Here is a 20,958-nt window from a genome sequence, read left to right as displayed (position 1 = left end):
TCACATGATCAACGTGCAGTAGTTTAAATCAACTTACACACCCTATTTAAATAACTACCCGTGGCAATTCATGTTTTCGTAGCAATAACGAATATGTGGGGTGTTTCAAAGTGCTTTGATCGCATGTTACGAAAGGGTGAAAAGGTGAATAGTGAATAGTCATACTTGAGTCTTTATGTAATTCCAGTTTGTAACGCGTTGTTTCGGAGTCTCAACTACCGGCTCACACCACGCGAGACACGTAACATGGGATTCCACGTGCGGAGGTTGGCTTGTTTATATAAAATGATTGGCAGCTCCGTTGGCCAATGAGCTCCGCTCTTAGTAATTTCGTCATGTTTTCCATGGAAACGCACGTTTTCCGACCAATTGCACAACGGTAAAGGCGGGGTCTTAATTGAGGTCGCGCTGAGAGTTCGCTGATTGGCTTGTGTGTCTAAACCGGAGGGAACCGGGGGAGGAACTGCCGACTACTGTGTCAGCCTGTCAGAATGCCCTCTCCCATTGAGGAATACTAAGCTTTACGCGGATCTTGTTTTCGCCTTTCGGCTTTACTTACAAATGACACAAGACACGTCCAGAAAGGGGAATTTTTTTTGATAAATCAGGTGAGTTTTTGCTTAAATTCCTCGTCGTACATATAGTAAGAGCGTAAAAATAAGTTGCATAACTAAATCCGATCTGCGCATGCGCGGCCATTTAGCTTGCTCTACTTTTTTTTACTTTTTTAAAGCAAAAATCACATTTTATCATGATGTGATTACCTATAGAGGGAGATGAGGTTCATTTGCGTGACGCGGGCCGTCTGGGGCCATCTGAATGTTGTTTTTGTGTCTGATTTTGGGCAGTATCGTCAATTTTACATAACTGTGTCAGTGTACCGTGCTGTGGATTGCAGGTCAACGTGTGTGGATTGTGAATAGCAGGTCACTGTGGGTGAGGGGGGTGGAAGGGATGTTTTTTATTCCCATTTCAGGTGTTTTTAATCGTATATGTTCTTACATTTAAAGTTCAATCACATGCAAGTATGCGAAATAATCGATGCCCATCAATATAATCTCACAATTACGTCTATTGTGGAAGCCTTTATTACACATCGCCCCATTCATGTATAACGGTTAGAAATGTAGAAATGACCATTTTATTTGATGTTCGAAGATAGCTGATTGAAATGGCCAATTCTGCAGCCGAATGACGGCAGAGTTGTAGGAATGATTCATGCGCGTGTGTGTGTGTGGGGGGGGGGAAGCGTGTGTGTGTGTGTGTACTTATATATATATATATATATATATATATATATATGGTGTATATATAGATATATACAGTGCGCACATATATATATATATGCATATGGTGTGTATATATAGATATATACAGTGCACACACACATATATATATATATATATATATATATATATATATATATATATTACACACACGTATATACATATATGGGTGTGTGTATATTTTATTTTTTGCTAAGGCCTCATGTGGCCTCCATCTTAAAGGGAAACTTTTACCTTTCCTTCTGCACTGTACTGGACTGTCAAAATCGGGTTGAGATACACAAAACGTTTGAGTTCACTAATTGTAAACATCTCGAAGGTTTTTTTCTGAACTGTGGCGTTTCCATTTTTAACTTCTGCCACATTTTGCAATGGTCTTATAATGCAGAAAGTCACTTATAGGAATGTATTGAAATAGAAGTAAATCCTAAGTAATAAAGTATCTACCTATTATTCTTTGAAGTCAAGATGTCGCCGGAGTAGGCAGCCGTCAGCAAGTGCTCTCATGAGCCTTGCTTTTTTTTTGTTGTTATTGTGTTTGTTTTGTCACTTTGTGTTGTTTACGTCGTGTGGACCTGATGTGGACTTTTTTCAGCATTTTTTGGCCACGACATTCATCAAGGAGGAGACTCTGTGCTTGGTGGTTGCGCCTTCTCGGCAGCATGGGTATACCAGCACTGTTTTTGACTGGGAGGAATGTCGGCGCCATTTGACTGTCGTTGCTGGACAGTCCCGGGGCGCTTGTGTCTTGCGCCTGTAATGGGCAGCATTTTTCACAGCCCCGCTTTGTTCAGCGGAGAGATCGGTGCTGTTGAACGGTCTGTGGCTGGATGGATGTAAGTCTTGAGGAGCCGACGATGAGAAGAAAGGAGCGTTAGCGCGGAGCGCCGATGCGGATTTGGAACTGGGAGTCGCGGCTTGGAGTTTGAAGCGGATTACGTGGGACAGAAGAAGTGAACTCATCTCTTTTCGTCAATGGACGCTACAGCTTCGTGTTTGCTTTCAAAACTTAGCTTGTAGCAGACGTGTGCACATTTTCAGCATGACGTCTCTGATCCACTGGTGAAAGGACACTTTGATCCTCTCCTCTTTCATCTAGAACTGCTTCAGACAACAAAGTGTATGCAGAAAAGTGGTGAAGATTGCACGACTGTCTGTGTCCTATGTGTTGTGTTGTGTTATTTTTGTTATTTTGACTTCAAAATGGCGCCGCGAGAGTGGCTGCCTTTCCAGCAGCTCCTATATTTTGTTGTTCTACTTCTTCCTTTCATAACTTTGCTGCTGTGAATTGGGAATTTCTCCATTGCGAGACTAATAAAGGTTTTCTTATCTTTTTTCTTATCTTATTAATACCTATTAAAACTACCGTATGTAATTATGTATGTCTGGTTTTATATTGTGCGTTAGTGCTGATAGTGACCAAACAAGAGACAGAAAATAAAAAAATTTAAGTCTGTATTTGTGGGATTTTTGTTGTTTTATTCTTAGAATTTTTGTCAGTAATGTGCAGAGAAAGTTCCACTCCTGGATGAAGCATTTGGTTTTATGAAACAAGGCAACAGGAGCTTGGAGCTGCACTGGGTCCAAATCCATGTGACTGGAGCAGCCGTTGTATAATGCTGTGAGAGCTGGTTCAGCCTCTGAATGATGATGCAGAGCTGCAACCACTACAGTACTTGACTTCAGTTTCATTCTGTTATTCATGCAGTTGTGAGCTTGTTCCTAGCGAACGCTGGGGCTTTTTCCTTTGTAAATTACGGGGGGTTCCCTTGCCATTGGTTGTGTGTTCCTTTTGGAATCCATGCTCTTGTTGTCTTTGAGTGTAGTGTCGGAAATCTTATTTGTGTTTCTGCCTTTTTAAGCAGCATCTTGATTTGGTTTGTTTCGGATTTTATATGGCAGCAAACCAAAGGCCAATTTGATTATTATATGTTGATTTTTTTTTTTGTTCTTCTTCTTCTGGTGAAAATACCATTCTATAATGCTTTCCTTGAAATGCTGTCTGATTTTTATGGCGTGAGAGACTGTTAATTTGATAGACAGTTTATTATTTGTTAGATTATATTGTCATGGGTTCATGTTTGGGTAGATTTATATGGTAACAAGTGCCCTTGGAATAATGTACCATATCATACATTATACATTTGTTATGTAAACTATTTTCTTAATTTGAGAGCAAAGGAGACGTGTTTGCTGTAAATCCGCTGATTGGCTAACATGGCTGGAACCGATTGACACTCCTTGCTCCTGACTGGTTATTTGCTGCGGCCAATAGCAGGTCTCCTCTGATCCCAACTTCAGAGCATGTCAAAAGCAGAAGGATGTGTCGTTGCTTAGAATTTATTGTATTCTTTAAGAGAAAACTAAACATTACTACTTGTGGGGGGTTTGTTTCATCATAAGGTTGCACACAGGTGCTTATGTAAAGAGTGTAGTGATCAGATTGCCGAAGTTGTCTTACATAAACGTTGTAGATGCAGGCTGCCTGCATTTTCGTGCAGTGTTTGTTGCAGGCTGGATTCAACAAACATACTGGAAATACCTCCTAAAGAAATCTAAAGTCGGGGTGGCAAATACTAAGCTTGTGAAAATCGCCTCTTTTTTACGTTGGGTTGTGTTATCTATTTAGAGTGGATGTGACACACTGTAAGTTGTCCTTCCTTTAAAGTGACATATCAGCTGCTACTGCAATATATGGACGGGAAGGGTTGCTATCAGACATACAGAATTGTACATCATCTGTATCGAATTGGGCCTAAGAGTCAATTCTGCAGTACATCTCTGCGTTACATAAGGTGAACTCATCGATAATTCACCATGTTTGCATAGGATCTCTATCTAAGGTTTTCCTGTAGAAAACCTAAGATTGGAGGGACAAAGCTGCAATTTAGAAAGAATTTATGCATCTAAATGTGTTCTATGGCGGATGGGCATTTTGCTGAGAGTACAACAATGGGAATTACAAATGCTATTTATATTTGGGAGGCTCATTCGTGTTCAGAGCTTCATACCTTCCTTTCAATTGAAAATCTTCGCCCAGAAAGGTCTGAATCCCGTGTTATTTGTAATAATAGAAGTTATTTTGGGAGACGGTGCCCTTTCCTTTAGCATCTACCTCAAACAGTCATGACCGCTGAATTTTTCATGTCAACTTTCTCTTCACCATTATTGATTGCTGCTTTCTTTAGGCTGGATTCTTTGTTGTTGAGCATGACTTTATAATGCCAAATGTACATGTTCCCTTTTCATGTAGAAAACGTCCTTCCTGGTGAGGGCTCAACTACCCCACTGCAATTCCATTTGTGGTTGCTGCCATGAGGAAGACAGCCTAGACTCCTGTTTCCTGTCCTTTGTCCCATTCCATGTCAGAGAAGAGTGATCCTCACCATTACCGCTATTCAACCCTGGACGGGCGGGAACGGTCCCGTGAAAGGGTCATCTTTCAGGTGGAGGAAGGAGAGGTCTCTCCGTGCTCCGCCATCAGCCAACTGCACCGCATGGCCAGCAGTTACAGTGAGGGTTGTAGCAGGAGGGACGGGGGTGACATGGAACCCGAGTTGGGGTTGGCTTCCGAGGGGAGCGACAGCAGCCAGGAGCACCCCGCCTCGTCCGGTTCTCCGCATGATGAAAGGAAGCGCACCCGCTTACACGAAGATGTCGAGATGGCTGGCTCAAGCGGAAGCGGGACAGAATCCCATGGCAACGAATCGCATGGAAATGAGTCTCATGGCAATGAATCTGTGGGCAGTTCAAATGGAAATGGGAAGGATTCCGCTCTACACGAGTCATCAGGAAGCAACAAGAGGTGAAAGCACTCGAACGCACTCAGTCGTGTACAAATGTTCCGCCGTTTTGTTGAAGCGGACCGTCTCGGTCATGGAAGTATGGATCATTAAATGTAATAGACGGACCATTTTCTCTATGATGAGTCATGGCTGCAAAACTGTCTGCCTTCTTCAGACTTAAGATGCCAGTCACAGAATTGTTTTATTCAGCAGCACTTTAACTCTTAAAGTATTGCAGACGCGTGCGTGCAGGCTTCAAAAGTATCGGTATGAAGACACCCAGTCTAAAGTAGCAGACATTTTATTTATGACGTCAACTTATTAGCCATAGAGTGTTGTACTGATGTTTTTGGTCAGTATAATTGCAGTGTGAAATTTAGGAACGTTGACTCTCAAATTCTGGGCTGCTGTAACTGCGTTGTATTGTGGACAAATTGGTTTCCTTGAGAGCCCTCTAATGGCCATTGGGATCATGAGCACCATGGTAGCTTTTGAGCATGGACGAAGCTGCAAATTAAATCTCAGGTATTTCTTCTCCAAGGACATTCTTGGCGGAATTCAGACAGAAAATACTCCACATCTTTTATAATACAATTTCTCGGAGTTCAAGACGCAGACCCAAAGCATGTTTTGCACTGACTGTCCTGGAGTTCGATGAAAACCATTCAAGACTTGAATGGACTCTTAATTGGCCTAATTAATTTAAAAAGGACTCATTGTGTTCTTTCCATGCATAATCAATCTCTTTACCTAAATTCACATCGTCTGACACTTTCAAACAAGTTCCTAGATCACTTGATGTTTTGCGTAGCATTTTTTTTTTTGTGGCCCTCTTGCTGTTCCTTCACCGTGCTCCCAACCTTGTCACTAACGTGTTATTCAATGTTACAGCTCCAACTCTCACAGCCCCTCACCACCCAGCAGCTCCAATGCCTTCAGTCTGATGAGCTCTGAGCAGGACAACCCATCTACTAGTGGTTGCAGGTAAGTGTACACCTTAAACACATTTACAGCTCCCAGTTCAACTCGCCTATATGATAAGCTATAAGAGGGCCTATATGCCAGCAGTTGTAGCTAGTGTGGTTGTTGGTTAACCAAATACAAGTGACAGCAAGTCACTAGTGCAGTCATCATCATGGTTTGATTGCATGCATTAATATCAGCCTTTCAAAGTTATGTTTAACGTGTGATAGATTCAAGTGACCCCTCAGAACTTGAACAGTCAGCCACATTTCCGTCTATTTCCATTTCGTCCTTTTGCCCTTCACCAAAGTAACTGAGCCTCAGCTGTAAGAGGAAAGGGCTCTTTAATTCCTCCACATCCACATCTCACTCATGCTGACTCACCTCAGTGCCAGTCAATCCCATCATCGTTCCTCAGCCAGTTTATACCTCCGCTCAGGAGCGTGCCAGCATTGGTGAGACCCTTTTTCTCTGATGCACGTGGATTTGTCTCGTGTATGCTCTGCAGCAGCGAACAGTCGGCTAAGGCAAAGACACAGAAGGAGCTCTTCAAGACCCTGAAGGAGCTGAAAATGCATTTGCCCATGGAGAAGAGGAGCAAGGGCAAGTCCACCACTGTCAACACACTCAAATATGCTCTACGGTGTGTCAAGCAGGTGAAAGGTAAGACTTCCATCTTGCTCAGCTATCTTGTGTGAGTCTACAACAACCACACCGGATCAGCGTTGTCTTTGGTTGTTGAGCAAATGCTGTCCTGCATCAACTTCTACAATTACAGCTTTATAGGTGTGGTGGTTTTTTTTCCGTTTACAGCCAATGAGGAGTATTACCAAATGCTAATGATCAACGACAGCCAACCACCTGGGTTTGAAGTGTCATCTTACACCATTGAGGAAATCAACAGCATCACTTCTGAATACACCCTCAGAAACACTGTAAGTCCCTTGATCAAAGATCTCTGATGGCTTCAAATGGATTAATTTCCGATCAAATATTGCCCCCCAAAATTGTCAATTGTCATTGTCACACACACACACACACACATGTAATTTTTGTTATGTTTTTCTTTTGAAGTTTTTAACGGCACTGTACAGCAATGCATTTTGTGTCTTCCAGGACATCTTTGCTGTGGCTGTCTCACTAATCACCGGAAAAATAGTTTACATCTCCGATCAGGCTGCGACCATCTTAAACTGCAAGCGCGAGGTGTTCCATAATGCCAAGTTTGTGGAATTCTTGACACCTCAGGACGTGAGCGTGTTCTACAGCTTCACCACGCCGTACCGGTTGCCTTCGTGGAGCATGTGCACCGGAGCAGGTAACAGCAATTTCTAAACGGGTAGAAGTGTTGCCCTTTAACACGTTGCATGGAGGTTGGATTGCCACCATCTGCAACAGGCACGTGGAAAACCCACATGAAACCCAAATCTCACCACCTGCACACATGTAAAAAAAAATCATCCATTTCTTTCACATGAGCCACCCACTCACACATGCCCGTACACACATAACACATATTTCATTTCGATGAGCAACATATCACAAACCAATTCATGCACACGGACAAACACCTGCCACACTGTTTTGTATTATATGCTGTTTATTCTCTGTATTTATATACCCTGCCCTCCAGAATTATTGGCACCCCAAGTTAAAATGTTTTTTTAGCTTCTCATAAATTCTTTTTTTTTTTTCAACAATATAGGACCAAAATAAAACTTTTAAAAAAGAGAGAGAAAAATCCAACGCTTAATTTAAGTGCATTTAGTCAGTTGGTCAGTCAGGTTTTCATTGGGGTTGAGGTCTGGGGACTGAGATGGCCATGAGAGGAGCGTGATTCTGTGTCTAGTGTACCGTGTCTGCACTTTTCAGTGTGAGAGTATGCTTCTGCAGTAAAATCAAGTTCATTTTAAGACTTTCAACACATCTTAACCAGGGGTGCCAATAATTTTGGAGGTTACTGTATAATATACCTATTTTAGTGGAAAGGGATTGAGCTTTTGTCAATTCTACTGGGTATCATACCGCCTCCTGCTGTTTTCAAATATCAAAAAAAAATCATATTTAATACATCCAATACAGCTTGTATTTTTGCTGTCTCACTAAAGTTTTGGCTTAGGCATGTACCATCATACATATTTTCCATCATGATTGCAAGTCTATTGATTCTGTCTATCTGCAAAGAAAATAGTTCGATACCATGCCAATGCATGAAGAAAAAATCTTGTCAATTGTATGTTTATTCAAATATCCCTACATGAAACCGTTTTACATTGCTTCACGACTAGTACAATAGTAGGTGATATCAAGTAAACAAATATATTTTTATAGCATATCAGTGGTGATGCACAAAAATAAAAAAAGATACAGGCAAAAATCATTTACATATCTTCTCTTAAATTAACAAACTAAAATGGAAGACGTAATATCAGAAATTAGACTTAGTGAGTGCCGTAACAAAATTAATACGTTTTAAATGGTCAATGAATCTATCCCACACACTGCACCATTGTAGAAGTAACTAGGGCGCTTAACAGTCCTTCTAAGAGGATAGCCTCACATTCAGTCTCAAATATAAGCAAGTGAAATCCCAGGTTGGGGCCTAAAATAGAACAACTACATAGTCTAGTCTGTAAATTTAAAACATAAATCTCCGTTCCACATGGAAAGCTCCAATGTCGTTTTTTTTACTGTGTGGCCTTGGAGCGATGTCATCAGGCAGCAGCTACGTTTTGCTTAGTCAGTCGCCGCCATAGCACTTCTTTTCCCTTATCAATCAATTCGCCCCATAAGTAAACATCTGATCTCTTCCTCGTTTTTATGTACGAACAACTATTGCTCGTTCATTTAGCATTATCATTGTTCCTCTGCATTTATTTATCAGTTTGTGACCTTTAAAAATTAAGGGGGGGGAGATCTTTTTCACCTAATATTTATCGGCTTAATGTGATTGACCCCAATTTCCAATCATGATTGAATTGGGACAGCCCTAAGTTGGTTTCTTTGGGGCAACGGGCACATTTATTATTGGCCAGTAAATGTCATGAGTAGGACCTCGCTGACATTTTGGTCTCATCAAAAACTTGAACGCATGGTTGATTGTGCTAATGCGCACTGTTGATGATATAGTCATCCTGCCTCTCCTCCCTTATGCAGAGTCGTCTCCCACGGAGTGCATGCAGGAGAAATCCTTCTTTTGCCGCATCAGGTGAGTGAGAGCACACAGCAGTATTTGTGATTCATAGTTTTTTTGCTCTAACCATGCCCGAGTAAGCGAAGTAGCACTTAGCTGGAGCAAAGAGAGACTGTGTGGGGTAGTAGCTGTGAGCACCTGATATTCTGCTCCTTTTTACTGCACTTGACTTAATTTGGGCTGCTTGATTTTCCATGACAAAAAAGTGCTCTTGGGTCACTAGTTTGAAGCCACATTAAAGGTTTAACCAGGGGGTCACCAACCTTTTTAGAAAACTACTACAATTTGGGTTCTCATTAATGTTGTAGGGCTACCAGTTTAATGCGCACAGAAATAGCAAATTTGCTCAAACTACCTTTAATCGTCATATGTTGTTAATATTAATGATTGCTGATATTCGTCTCCTTCAAGGCCCTGATCAGAAACATATTTATTGGCCAACTATGTAAAACACACAAAGAAATTTGTCTCCGTAATCATGACTGTCACTAGTAATTGCACTAACGAGCAACTACGACAAACAAAAGTATAGAAAGTCTTTGCGTCATGTAAGGGTGCCACTCAGCAGTTGCGCACCGAAGGTCAGCTGTGCAACAATGTGGAGATTTATCGAGCAGAAATAAAGTGATTGCGGTGCATTACTTGCAATACTATAATGGTTGTGCAGACGTTGCAGACAAGTCTGATCATGTTCATGACACACTCGTAAAAGTTTTAAGAAAAGAGATACATATCAATATGTAACAATTTCTCTGAACCTCGGCAAGTCTTAACATTTGTGCATTACTTTTACAATATTCCCATGAAATCACAATGTTGAATGACCAGTTAGCTAATTTAATAATAGCTCTTGATGGCTGCCTGGTGTGCACCTGCACCATGCTGGTGAGCCCCAATTTTCTATCACTCATAATAGGACATAACGCATCAACAGGGCGACAAGTGCAAGTCCGCTTGAGTTATTTGAATGGAACAAAACTAAATGAAATGGTCATGTATGTGTTTCAGCGGTGGGAAGGAGCACTATGGGGATATGCAGTACTACCCTTTTCGCATGACTCCTTATCTCATGAAAGTCCAAGATGCAGAATTGTCTGAGGAGCAGTTCTGCTGCCTCCTGCTGGCAGAGAGGGTGCACTCTGGGTATGAAGGTGAGACCACATATCATTGCATTGGCCCATCATTACTACCGGTACTTTACAAACATGGATTTGACAAGGCTCCGTTTAACTATGACAAATGTCCTTTTCCCCATCCATGCTTTAAATTGGTTCAATTTAACCACACGTCTCTTTTTTTTTTTTTTTCCTCTGTTGCTAGCACCCAGAATCCCTCCGGACAAGCGCATCTTCACCACCACACACACGCCAAACTGTGTTTTTCAGGACGTGGATGAAAGGTGAGTAAGAGAACACCTTTGTGAACTTTGTGGATGACCCTATGTTGCGTGTGGGGAATCAATCTCTTGACTTTCAAAATCCCCCGCCAGGGCTGTTCCGCTGCTGGGTTACCTACCCCAGGACTTGATCGGAACACCCGTGCTGCTCAATTTGCACCCAAGTGATCGACCTATCATGCTGGCTGTGCATCGCAAGAGTAAGGCTCGATTTTCTTTCTTAGGATTCATATAGTCTTTACGATCAGGCTGTACTAATTATGACAACTAAAATTCCTAAAAAAAATGTACAGTATATTCTGTGACGATACCATCTCACACGCTTTCCCTTCACCAACAGTTCTGAAGTATGCTGGTCAACCATTTGACCACTCCTCAATACGCTTCTGTGCAAGAAATGGGGAATACATCACAATTGACACGAGTTGGTCCAGCTTTGTCAACCCCTGGAGCCGTAAAGTTTCCTTTGTCATTGGAAGGCATAAAGTCCGCATGTAAGTATTTGCTTGCACACATTCAAAGTTATGTTACCCTTTTTGATAGCCAATTTGGATTTTGATCGACAATTCTGCCAACCATGACGGCACACTAATGCGAAAAAGTATTGGGCCAATTTTTGGTGGGGGAAGTGTGAATATTTTAAAATGAGCATGATATAATCATGTCCTCAGTCTTTAAGTTTCCAATTGCAAAGCACATAAAAACAAAGTGGCAAGTGTTATTAGACTTTAATTTGTCACATTCATAGTCATAGATGGCATGCATTGAAATAGTTCATCATCAAATTTGGTTGCACCACATCTCAACCCTACATAGTCATTGCATAGCATTAACTGACACGATTGACATTATTTTCAGGGGCCCTGTGAATGAAGATGTTTTTGCAGCACTGGCTTTCAATGAAGGGAAGATGATGGACTCAGACATCCAAGAAATTAGTGAGCAGATCCACAGGCTCCTCCTACAAGTATGTACACTATATATATCGTTTATTGAAACACCGTTCAATGCAGATTTTTGCAAAGTTCTCTAAATGGCCACTGTATCCTTAGCCGGTTCACAACATGGGATCCAGTGGTTATGGTAGCCATGGCAGCAATGGCTCCCACGAACAACAGGTGAGCAATGGCTCATCCAGCGAAAGCAATGGGAATGTGATAGCCGGGAACACAGCTGAGGAGACGAGCAAGGCCAAGCCCACAAGGACATTCCAGGAGATTTGTAAGGGAGTTCACATGCTCAAGAACCAGGACTCCCAGCTGTGCCTGCGCTCCCCTCCGCCATCACCAGCTCCATACCCATCCAAACACGAAAAGAAAAACTCTGATGGTGAGCTTGGTTCAATAATAAAACTGATCATTTGAGGGTTTCACTGTCTTCCATAGAAGTGGTCAGAAGGAAAACAAAATTCCATTCAAACACACATACTGGACTGGGTGCTTTAAAATTGTGAAAAATCCTAACACAGCACCTTGAGAGAACCCACAGTAAAGTGAAGGATAGTGAGAAAACTCATTTGTTTTCTTTTGTACACGCTAGTTGCACTAAACGTGTTACATGCATATTGGGTGTCTTTCTGACATGATCTTATGATTCATTTTCTGCAACGGCAGCGTCGCAAAAGAGTCCAGTGGTGCGTCTGAAGGATTCTGCACCGAGAGACAGTAATGCGGCGAGCATGGATGAATTCACCTTTAAAGACCAGACTGTCTGCTCCTACCAGCAGATTAGCTGCCTTGACAGTGTTATCCGGTAAGAGTTTGTGCAAGTGTGTGTATATCTGTGTTTGTGCCATGTTTCCATTCTAGACTTACAGTAGTCTCCTGTACCGTTTTTCAGGTACCTGGAGAGTTGTAACATCCCCATCACTGTGAAGAGGAAATACCAGTTTTCTTCAAACACCACCTCCTCCAACTCAGATGATGACAAAAAGTGTACAGAGGGCACCGTGCAAGCTCCTGGTGGTTCAAACAAAGGTGTGTGTTGATAATTCAAGGTTACACACACGAACACATTTGCGATGGAACGGTTTACAAAATTCCCAGTTTGGTTCGTTTCTCGGTTTTGTGCTCATGGCTTTCGCTTCAGTTGAGTACACGTTCACTCTTAGAAAAATCAACGATGTCTTGAAATGTTAGGTTAAAAGTGAAATTATACTGTATGTTTACCGTGTTAGTAACAGTTTTTTTTATTATGGTTATTGTATTATTATTTAAAATAGTGTCTTATAGTGAGTGGCAGGCATAAGAAATAAACCATCGTGAGCATTACGTTCCAGAACACTCGCGCAATTAAGTAAAATCAATACTATAGAAATACATTCTCTGCATGTTGCATTTAAAGCGCTTTTTATAATATTTCTGTTTGGTGGTGTTTTTGCTAATGTAAAATAGGCGGCTAAATACGCCTTATGTATGATGCATATAAACTGAAATGTGTCATAATTCATGTTCAAGATAAGATAAGATATCCTTTATTTGTCCCACACTGGGGAAATTTACAGCCTCCAGCAGCAAGAATGTAGGCAGAGAGAAGAAGAAAAAAAAAAACAACACCGTTCAATTAAGTGCAATATAAATACAAAATGGATAAATCGCAGTGCTATTTACAGTTGTTTTCCACATCATTTAATTATTATTAATATTATTGTTGCTATTTTTATTCAGCAGCCTGACAGCAGTTGGTAGGAACGAGCGTCGGTATCTCCTTCTTGCAGCGCGGGTGTAACAGTCTCTGGCTGAAGGAGCTACCTAGTGCTGTCAGGGCGGGCTGGAGAGGGTGGGTGGGACTGTTCAATAGAGGAGCGATTATTATGTGTAATATTACGGTACTTTTTCCTTGTCGGTAATCATACATGAATGAGCTCTTCCTTCATGGGACATGTACACATACAATCCTGGTCTTTTTTGGTCCAAGCATCAATACAATGGATCAGAAATGAAACAAATAAGTTGTTCTTCAACTGCAGACTTTCAGATTTAATTTCAAGTTATTTACATCCAAATTGGGAAAACTGTGAGACTTCTCACTGTGTATCTGCCTCCCAGTTTTTAACAACGGTGGCTGGGTAGTTGCGTGCTAGCAGTGAATATCCTCGGGTTTAAGCCAACTTTTCGGACAGTTAAAACACCTCAGTCCCGAACAGGGGAATGGTGGCCATTGGGAATTTAGAGGAAATGTGTGAATTTTCACAAGGGGCTAAGCTATCACATTTGCCGACCGCTGGATATGATGCACTTAAATATGTTGCACCCCTAAAATACGTATGTATACATATCTGCATGCACACACATTTGTGTTCCAGCACAGCAAGAAGATTTGAGAAATTTCCCTCTACCTTTTTCTTCGAATGCACTTTTCTTGGATTTAGTGATGTGCCAACGATGTGTGACTCGTTTCTTTAGATTCTTTGATGCTCGAGGCCCAGCCTGGATTGTCAAACATGAAAGTGCTCAAGAAGTCTGAAGCAGCAGTGGTTGGAGCACCAATGGGAGCCCTTCCTTTACCCAGCAAGGCAGAAAGTGTTGTGTCAATCACATCTCAGTGTAGCTATAGCAGCACCATTGTGCATGTGGGAGACAAGAAGCCTCAACCAGAGTCTGGTGAGTGTTATATTTGCAGTTAAAAATAACAATTCCCTCCGAATCCGAACACGAAACAAAGTAATAAGATGAGGACTTGTAATGCTGGCTAATACAACCAAATATGTTGTAGCCGTAAGAAGGTGCCATGCAAAAAGGAGAGTGTAAGAGCAGCATAGGGTATTAGATTAGAGTGTTCCAAATGTCGACTGATGCTTACGAACACGATGTTTTGGCAGAAATCATTGAGGACGTTGCCGAGAGTCCCGCACCTCCCGCCCCGCCTGTCAGTGTGGTGTCTCCGCTGAGCCAGGAGAAGGAGGCCTATAAGCGGCTGGGACTGACCAAGCAGGTGCTGGCAGCCCACACGCAGAAAGAAGAGCAGGCCTTCCTCAATCGCTGCCGGGAACTCTGTAAAGCCAGGACGTTCCAGAAGGACTATTCCAGCCATCTGCACAGGCAGAAGGGCCCAGTCAATCCTGAAGGTAAACAAGCGTTTCTGAACAACCACATCACCTTGTTCACCCTAATCACGGAGGTAGCTTTACTTGGGATACGCACTGACGTTGAATTCAAGTATGGGCCGTTCAGCTCCTACACATGAAAGAGACAACCTCATTCTACTTTCACGTGAACTTTGGACCCCTTTGTCTTGGCTGTCTCTCTTTCAATTGCTAAAGTACAGGGTGACCCAAAAAGATGCGTACCCATGAAATTTTCAATTGTGAGTTTGATTAGAAAGCTATTTATTTCAAATTACAACCACACATTATTCAGTTTATGGAAGACCATTCACCAGAGTTTCAGCTATTTCTGTCAATTTTTAGTCAATTTATGGCTTTCCCAAGATGTGTCCTAGGGCTGCGTTCTATTGAGTCCCTCACTGCAGCAATGTTTTCTTCTGTCCTTGCACTCTTTTTCCTGCCTGAATAAGTTCCCCCTGTGGCTTTAGAACATAAGTTCACTACAGTCCCATGCTCTCTGAACTTCGTAACCCAACTAACAATCGTTGATTTTGGTGGAACGTTGCGACAATGGAAAAGTTTTCGAAACTGAATCTGTACACTCTGGTATGATTTTGTTGCAAAATAGATCTCCAGGGAGAATATCTTCTGCTGATTTGTCCAAGACATTTTTGGGGCAACTATAGCTAAAAACGATCATCCATAGGTTCACCTTTCACGTCCTGCAACAGAAAAGACATTTGTTAAAAAATTGATTTTTTATCGAATAAAATATGGGTACGCATCTTTTTGGGTCACCCTGTATAAGGACGCCTAGCTCTTACACCTACATGAAGTGAAAAAAGAAGATACCAAATCTTGCACTCCTGTGAAATGTTTGATAAGATAAGATAAGATAAGATAAGAGATTCTTTATTCGTCTTGCAATGGAGAAATTCCCAATTCACAGCAGCAAAGTTATGAAAGAGAGAAGTAGAAGAACAAAATATAGGAGCTGCTGGAAAGGCAGCCACTCTGGATATGGCCCACTCATTATCCTTCCTTGTAGTTTATCGTAAAGCCGTTTGATTTGGTTGACGTCCAGGCCAGTCAAGTTTCCCCTCAACAGATTCATCCAATAATGACTCTGTAAAGTGTACAAAAAGCGTTCTAGCCCAATCATGTGGGAGAGAGAAGGGCTTCCGTCAAAGGTTTCCTGGTTGACTTGCAAACTGTCCAAAGTGTTGTCTTTCATGCCTCTGTCATGTTAGTTCATTTATTATCTGCTTGTGTGTGTGATGTGCTGAATGACCTTTTTTGGTGAAGTTCAGATAATGTGAAGTACAACTGTTTGACCTCCGAATGTGTCACGTCAGAACCATCAGGACTACGAGGTGCTGCCAAACAGGGCGCCACTCGGCCAGAGACGACTGCCAAAAGGGGGAACCGCAACAGGAAGTCCAAGAAGCCGCGCATGAAGCATCCTGAATCGTCAGACAGCGCTGTGTCAAACCGCAAACCCCGCCCCCCTCTTCAGGGCCTCAACCAAACGTCATGGTCTCCATCGGAAGCGTCCTTGTCTGCTTTTAGCGTGTCCTACCCAGCCATGGTACCTGCGTACCAGCTCTACCCACCAACACCTGCTGCTCCAGCACAGGTCCCCCGTCCTGACCCCTCCCTTTCCACGGGCTTTGTGGAGGGCCAAAGCAGCCAAGTCCCTCCGACTGCCACTCCTTTCCCCGCGCCCATCGTTACGCCGGTGGTGGCTTTTGTGCTACCAAATTACCTCTTCCCTCAAATGGGACCATTGAGCCAAATGGGGCCTGCTCCCAGACCAGCGTTTTTCCCAGAGCAGACCCAGACGCAACCTCAGTTCAATGGCCAGCAGCCCTTTCAGACCCCGCAGCCAGCTTACACCTTGCAAACACAACCCCCCTTCACCAGCCAACAGATTTTCCCCGTGCCGACTGCCTTTCCATCCCAGCAGCCTTTCCAGGGTCGCCCAGCCACCTACACTGCCCAGCAGCCCTTCACTCCCCAGCCAACTTTCTCAGTCCCGACTCCGTTTGTAGCCCAGGCCCCATATTCAGCTCAGCCATTCCCTTATAGCCTAAACACCCAAGCCCCTAAAGGCTTAGGTTTGGAGCCCAGAGAGGGGGCGGCATCTCGCTCCTCCACCCCAGCATCCGGCGCACGTGAGCGCACCACATCACCGACACTCTTTGAGTCACGGTGCAGCTCGCCCCTGCAGCTCAATCTACTGAGCATGGAAGAGGGCCAGCGCTCGGTTGAACGGCAGGACAGTACGGTGCCCTCTGCTGGGCCTCTCAGCACCAGCACGGCGGCGTGTTCTGCTGCAGCAGGACCTGTGGGGGAAAAGAGCACGACAGCCTCAGCCAAGGCTGAAAATCTCCAGCTGGTGAGAGATTGTTTTGAATCAAGTCGTAATTTATCTGGCGAAGCACCTGCATGGCAATGTGTTTGATATCGAGTTGAGATCCATTTATGAGTACGTGCTTTGGTCCTCAACATTAAGAGAGTTAGGTCACGAAAATGAACTAAATATTTCAACAAGTGTTTTTAAAAAAATTGCTTAAATTAAGTTTTCTGTCTGTAAAACCAACTAACTCATAGCAAAAATGTCATCCATTTTCATCTTTTTCAATTAATTTCATACATTTAAATATCTACAGGTACGTTTGAATTTATTTATTTGGCTTAGCCACTTTTTACGTCAGCTGTGTGGCACAACAGCACATTATTTCTGTAATGTTTTGCTTACAAGCGATCTCATCGGGCAGCGCCTTTGTGGAGGTGGACACCTTTTGTCACTCATCTAACTAACCCTAGAAGGCTGCATAGCCTGTGGGCTCCCTCTTTCTGTTCATGTATGAACAAATGGGAGCTCAACAACTGGGCCAAAAAGGTTTCGGCTTAAATAAACATTGAGCGTTTTTGTCAAATCCCAGCACTCAGACAAAGTGGTGGAGGAATTTCTTTTTCTAGCACTGCGTCACAGTTAAAAACAAGTGCCATGTAGTGGGAGCAGGTAACATGGGAAACACTTCATCCCAGTTTTATCCAACGCACGTATTGCACTTTGACTTTTGTGGACTGTGATTCAGTCCTTCTCAGAGAAAGTGAGTCCGATTTCCAGCTGACTCTCAACCTCCGAAACTAACTTTCCAATCAATCTGTCACTGAATTGATATCAATATTCGCAATTAGAATACAAACGGCTTTCCATAGAGCTTTGACGTCATCTGTGTTCTCTCTTGTCGCATGATGATGCAGGTTAATTCTCCAGAGGATGGCGCGCATAGTGACGGTCACTCGTCCTCCTGTGACCTACTGGATATCTCTCACTCTGGCACCGGTTCAGCAACATCTGGGTCCATGGGCTCCAGATCGGGATCAGGATCAGGCTCAGGATCAGGCTCTGGTTGCAATGGCTGCGGTACATCAGCAAGCGGAGCCTCAGGCAGCAGAACAGGTTTGTCCATAGTTGCCGAACCAAGCTAAAAGAAAGCTGCTTTTGAAGCCCCTGTTGAATTGGCTTCAACTTGTTTGCCTAAAACTCTCTGTAGGGACCAGCAACACGAGCAAATACTTTGGCAGTATTGATTCTTTGGAACATGACCCGAAGACGAAAACCAAAGCCAAGACGAGAGGAGAAGGAGATTCTGACGGTGGCCAATCACAGGCCACGACGTCAGCCAAAGCCGAGGGCAAGCATTTCATCAAATACGTTCTTCAGGAGCCCCTTTGGCTGCTGATGGCCAACGCCGACGACAAGGTCATGATGACGTACCAAATGCCATGCAGGTGAGTCAACGGCAGCAACTCGCTGCAACGGGGGGAGGGGGGGGGGGGTATTTTTAATGAGCAGTGCATTCACCAAGTCTTGTTATTCAACTGCAAGCAGAACATCAAAATGCTGCATGACTTGATCCACAGGGACATTCAGAAAATTTTGCGTGAAGACAAGGAACGGCTGAGACAGATGCAGAAGAACCAGCCCCACTTCTCCTCAGACCAGCGCCGAGAGCTGCTGGAGGAACACCCTTGGATGAGAAGAGGGGGGCTACCTGCAGCTATCAATGTGAAGGTCCGAACCAAATTCCCAGAAATATTTCAGACACCATTGAAATGTTGACAGTCCTGTTTTTGTACAGCTGTTTATCTGTCTGCTGGCTGGTTAGTGTGTCAAAGCATGCCGACTAACCGGAACCTTTAATGCGACCCTGTGTGTGTTCAGGAGTGTCTGTACTGTAAAGATGCCGCAGAGGACCACATCGAGGAAAACCTCCCTGAAATGGACATAGGGGAGATGGGCGAGGATCTGAGCCAAGAATGCGAAAACGCTAAGAGACAATCAGAGGAGCCGCAGCCCAAGCTTGACTCTGGCTCGTGAGCCATTACACTGCCAGCAGTGGGGGACACCCTTGACCAGCCATGGACCCTTAACACACGCACACTCAGACACACAATATTGTAAACGTGGCACTCACCGGCCGTGTGCCTGGCCGTCCTCAACGAGACTCTTTAAACACAGATGAACTGAAGCTGTGACGGTTGTGTGGATGTTGTGAGTGTCTTTGTGTGCTGACTCTGTGAGAGCGTGATGAGTACAAAGTGATCACACGGCAGCCTGTGCGTGCAGAGCCTTTATGCTGTACAGCTGTCCGAATTCAATCCCAGATATGAAATGTACACTTGTCTTATTATTTAATTCTCCCCTCCCCTAACCTTATTTTCCTGAGAGTTAATATCAGCACTTTTTTTTTCTTCCTCCAGCTCATTATTCATCCATGAGGAATATTGGAGTTGATGATGTATGGTCACCCTGTTTTTTTTTGTGTTTTTTATTTTTTTGTGCGTGTACATCTTGGACCATTGCGTAGCACTTCTGTCATCAGGCAAACTGACTGACTAGTATGTCACTCACTCATCAGCCAATAGAAATGACGGACCACGTGCAGTCGAACTGCAACTTGCCTCGGCAGTGACGATCTGATGCACAGCACAAGACAGACATTGAACTAATTTATTTTGTATTTGATGTAAACGAGACCAGGGTTTCTTATGCTACTGCCAAATCGCTTAAACATGAAGATTGTATATAGCGGCAGTTGACTACTGTATATATTACATGTAGAAGTCATCTGCAGGACCTCATAGGTCACTTTAGTCAAGAGGCCTAAACTGGAGTATGAAACCTGCACACAAGAGGTAGTGGGTGACATGTTTGATGACAGTACTCCCACCACCACAACCACACACCCTCAAAATATAAAATCCATAGGAATTGAAGAATACTAAACTAGTTTTAGCAGAGGGGCGTTTTTTTTACTATTTATTTTTTTCCCAATTTGCAACAGTCATTGCTTCAATGGTTTCCAGTGCTGTATTCAATCCTTGCGTATTCTGTGAATACAGAAGAATGTAACAAATCATGGGACCATAGGAAAGAAATATGCATCAAATATTTTTGCCACACAACCCCTTTATTATTTTGCATGAAGTCAGGAAACGGCGTAACGGTCAGTTTTGTTTTGTCGGGTGGGATGCTTGGCACCCTGGGATCAGATCAGGTCATTTGACAAACTCAGCTTGGGAATGTATCAGGCGAGACCAAGGATTTGTCATTTTTTCTTTTCAACATTTGTGCTTTTCGTCCAATTTTTAACTCGGTTTCTGTGGTCCTATGTTGTCCATTTTATTTTATTGGATGAAAAGATTTTAGGAGTGTGTAACACATGTGTCGCTGGAGATGGACACAGCCCCCGTGTCATGTTACTACTGTGAGCAGTGAAGAACTTCCTCTAAACGTGCATTTGGGCCATGTGTGATGATTCTCTCGCGTGACGGTCCTGTCGGACTGGCCGAGGCTCGACGACATCCACGTTTCACCCCATTTACTCTCCCTATGTGTCTCAGTTCTGTGCTGAGGATTCCCCAAAGCTCTTGGGTGTGGAAAGCATTGAGAGTGCAAATGCGGTCCATACATCGGGAATGGGAACATGGAGAATGTTTTACGCCTTACTCTTTTCCACAAAGAGGGAAGTCAATATTCAATGAATTCCACATTGGGGAGAGTTGTGAGCGAATGAGAGGAAACCTGACCTGTAAATGCATATACATACACGGTACTGGCACATGAGGTCGTGTCATGTCCATATGTTTTGTTGCCACTGTATGAGTCTGGTTATATTCAACTATAGTGCAGTTTTGTGCATTATTGTATGTAGGGATTTGTGTTTGAAACTTTGTTGTAATATGTTGTAATAAAATTACAAGAACTATTTAAA

General features: G+C 43.1%; 1 protein-coding gene across 1 annotated transcript; it reads left to right on the top strand.

The window, feature by feature from the left end:
* Nucleotides 1–442: 442 nt before the first annotated feature.
* Nucleotides 443–20,958, top strand: LOC147197649 (period circadian protein homolog 2-like). Its single transcript, XM_086124849.1, has 22 exons — nucleotides 443–608; nucleotides 4,540–5,091; nucleotides 5,963–6,055; nucleotides 6,543–6,697; nucleotides 6,848–6,969; nucleotides 7,151–7,352; nucleotides 9,191–9,242; nucleotides 10,236–10,378; nucleotides 10,548–10,626; nucleotides 10,717–10,823; nucleotides 10,964–11,117; nucleotides 11,482–11,590; nucleotides 11,676–11,952; nucleotides 12,237–12,375; nucleotides 12,463–12,599; nucleotides 14,028–14,225; nucleotides 14,444–14,689; nucleotides 16,024–17,066; nucleotides 17,942–18,140; nucleotides 18,235–18,472; nucleotides 18,605–18,755; nucleotides 18,906–20,958. Exons 2-22 carry the CDS (start codon nucleotides 4,649–4,651, stop codon nucleotides 19,059–19,061), a joined length of 4,443 nt encoding a protein of 1,480 aa, XP_085980975.1. The 5' UTR covers nucleotides 443–608; nucleotides 4,540–4,648; the 3' UTR covers nucleotides 19,062–20,958.

The sequence above is a fragment of the Hippocampus guttulatus genome, chromosome 12 (assembly GCF_054856545.1).
Source record: "Hippocampus guttulatus isolate MCC_2025c chromosome 12, RoL_Hgut_1.0, whole genome shotgun sequence".
Lineage (NCBI taxonomy): Eukaryota > Metazoa > Chordata > Actinopteri > Syngnathiformes > Syngnathidae > Hippocampus > Hippocampus guttulatus.
This window is presented reverse-complemented; position numbering and strand designations above follow the sequence as displayed.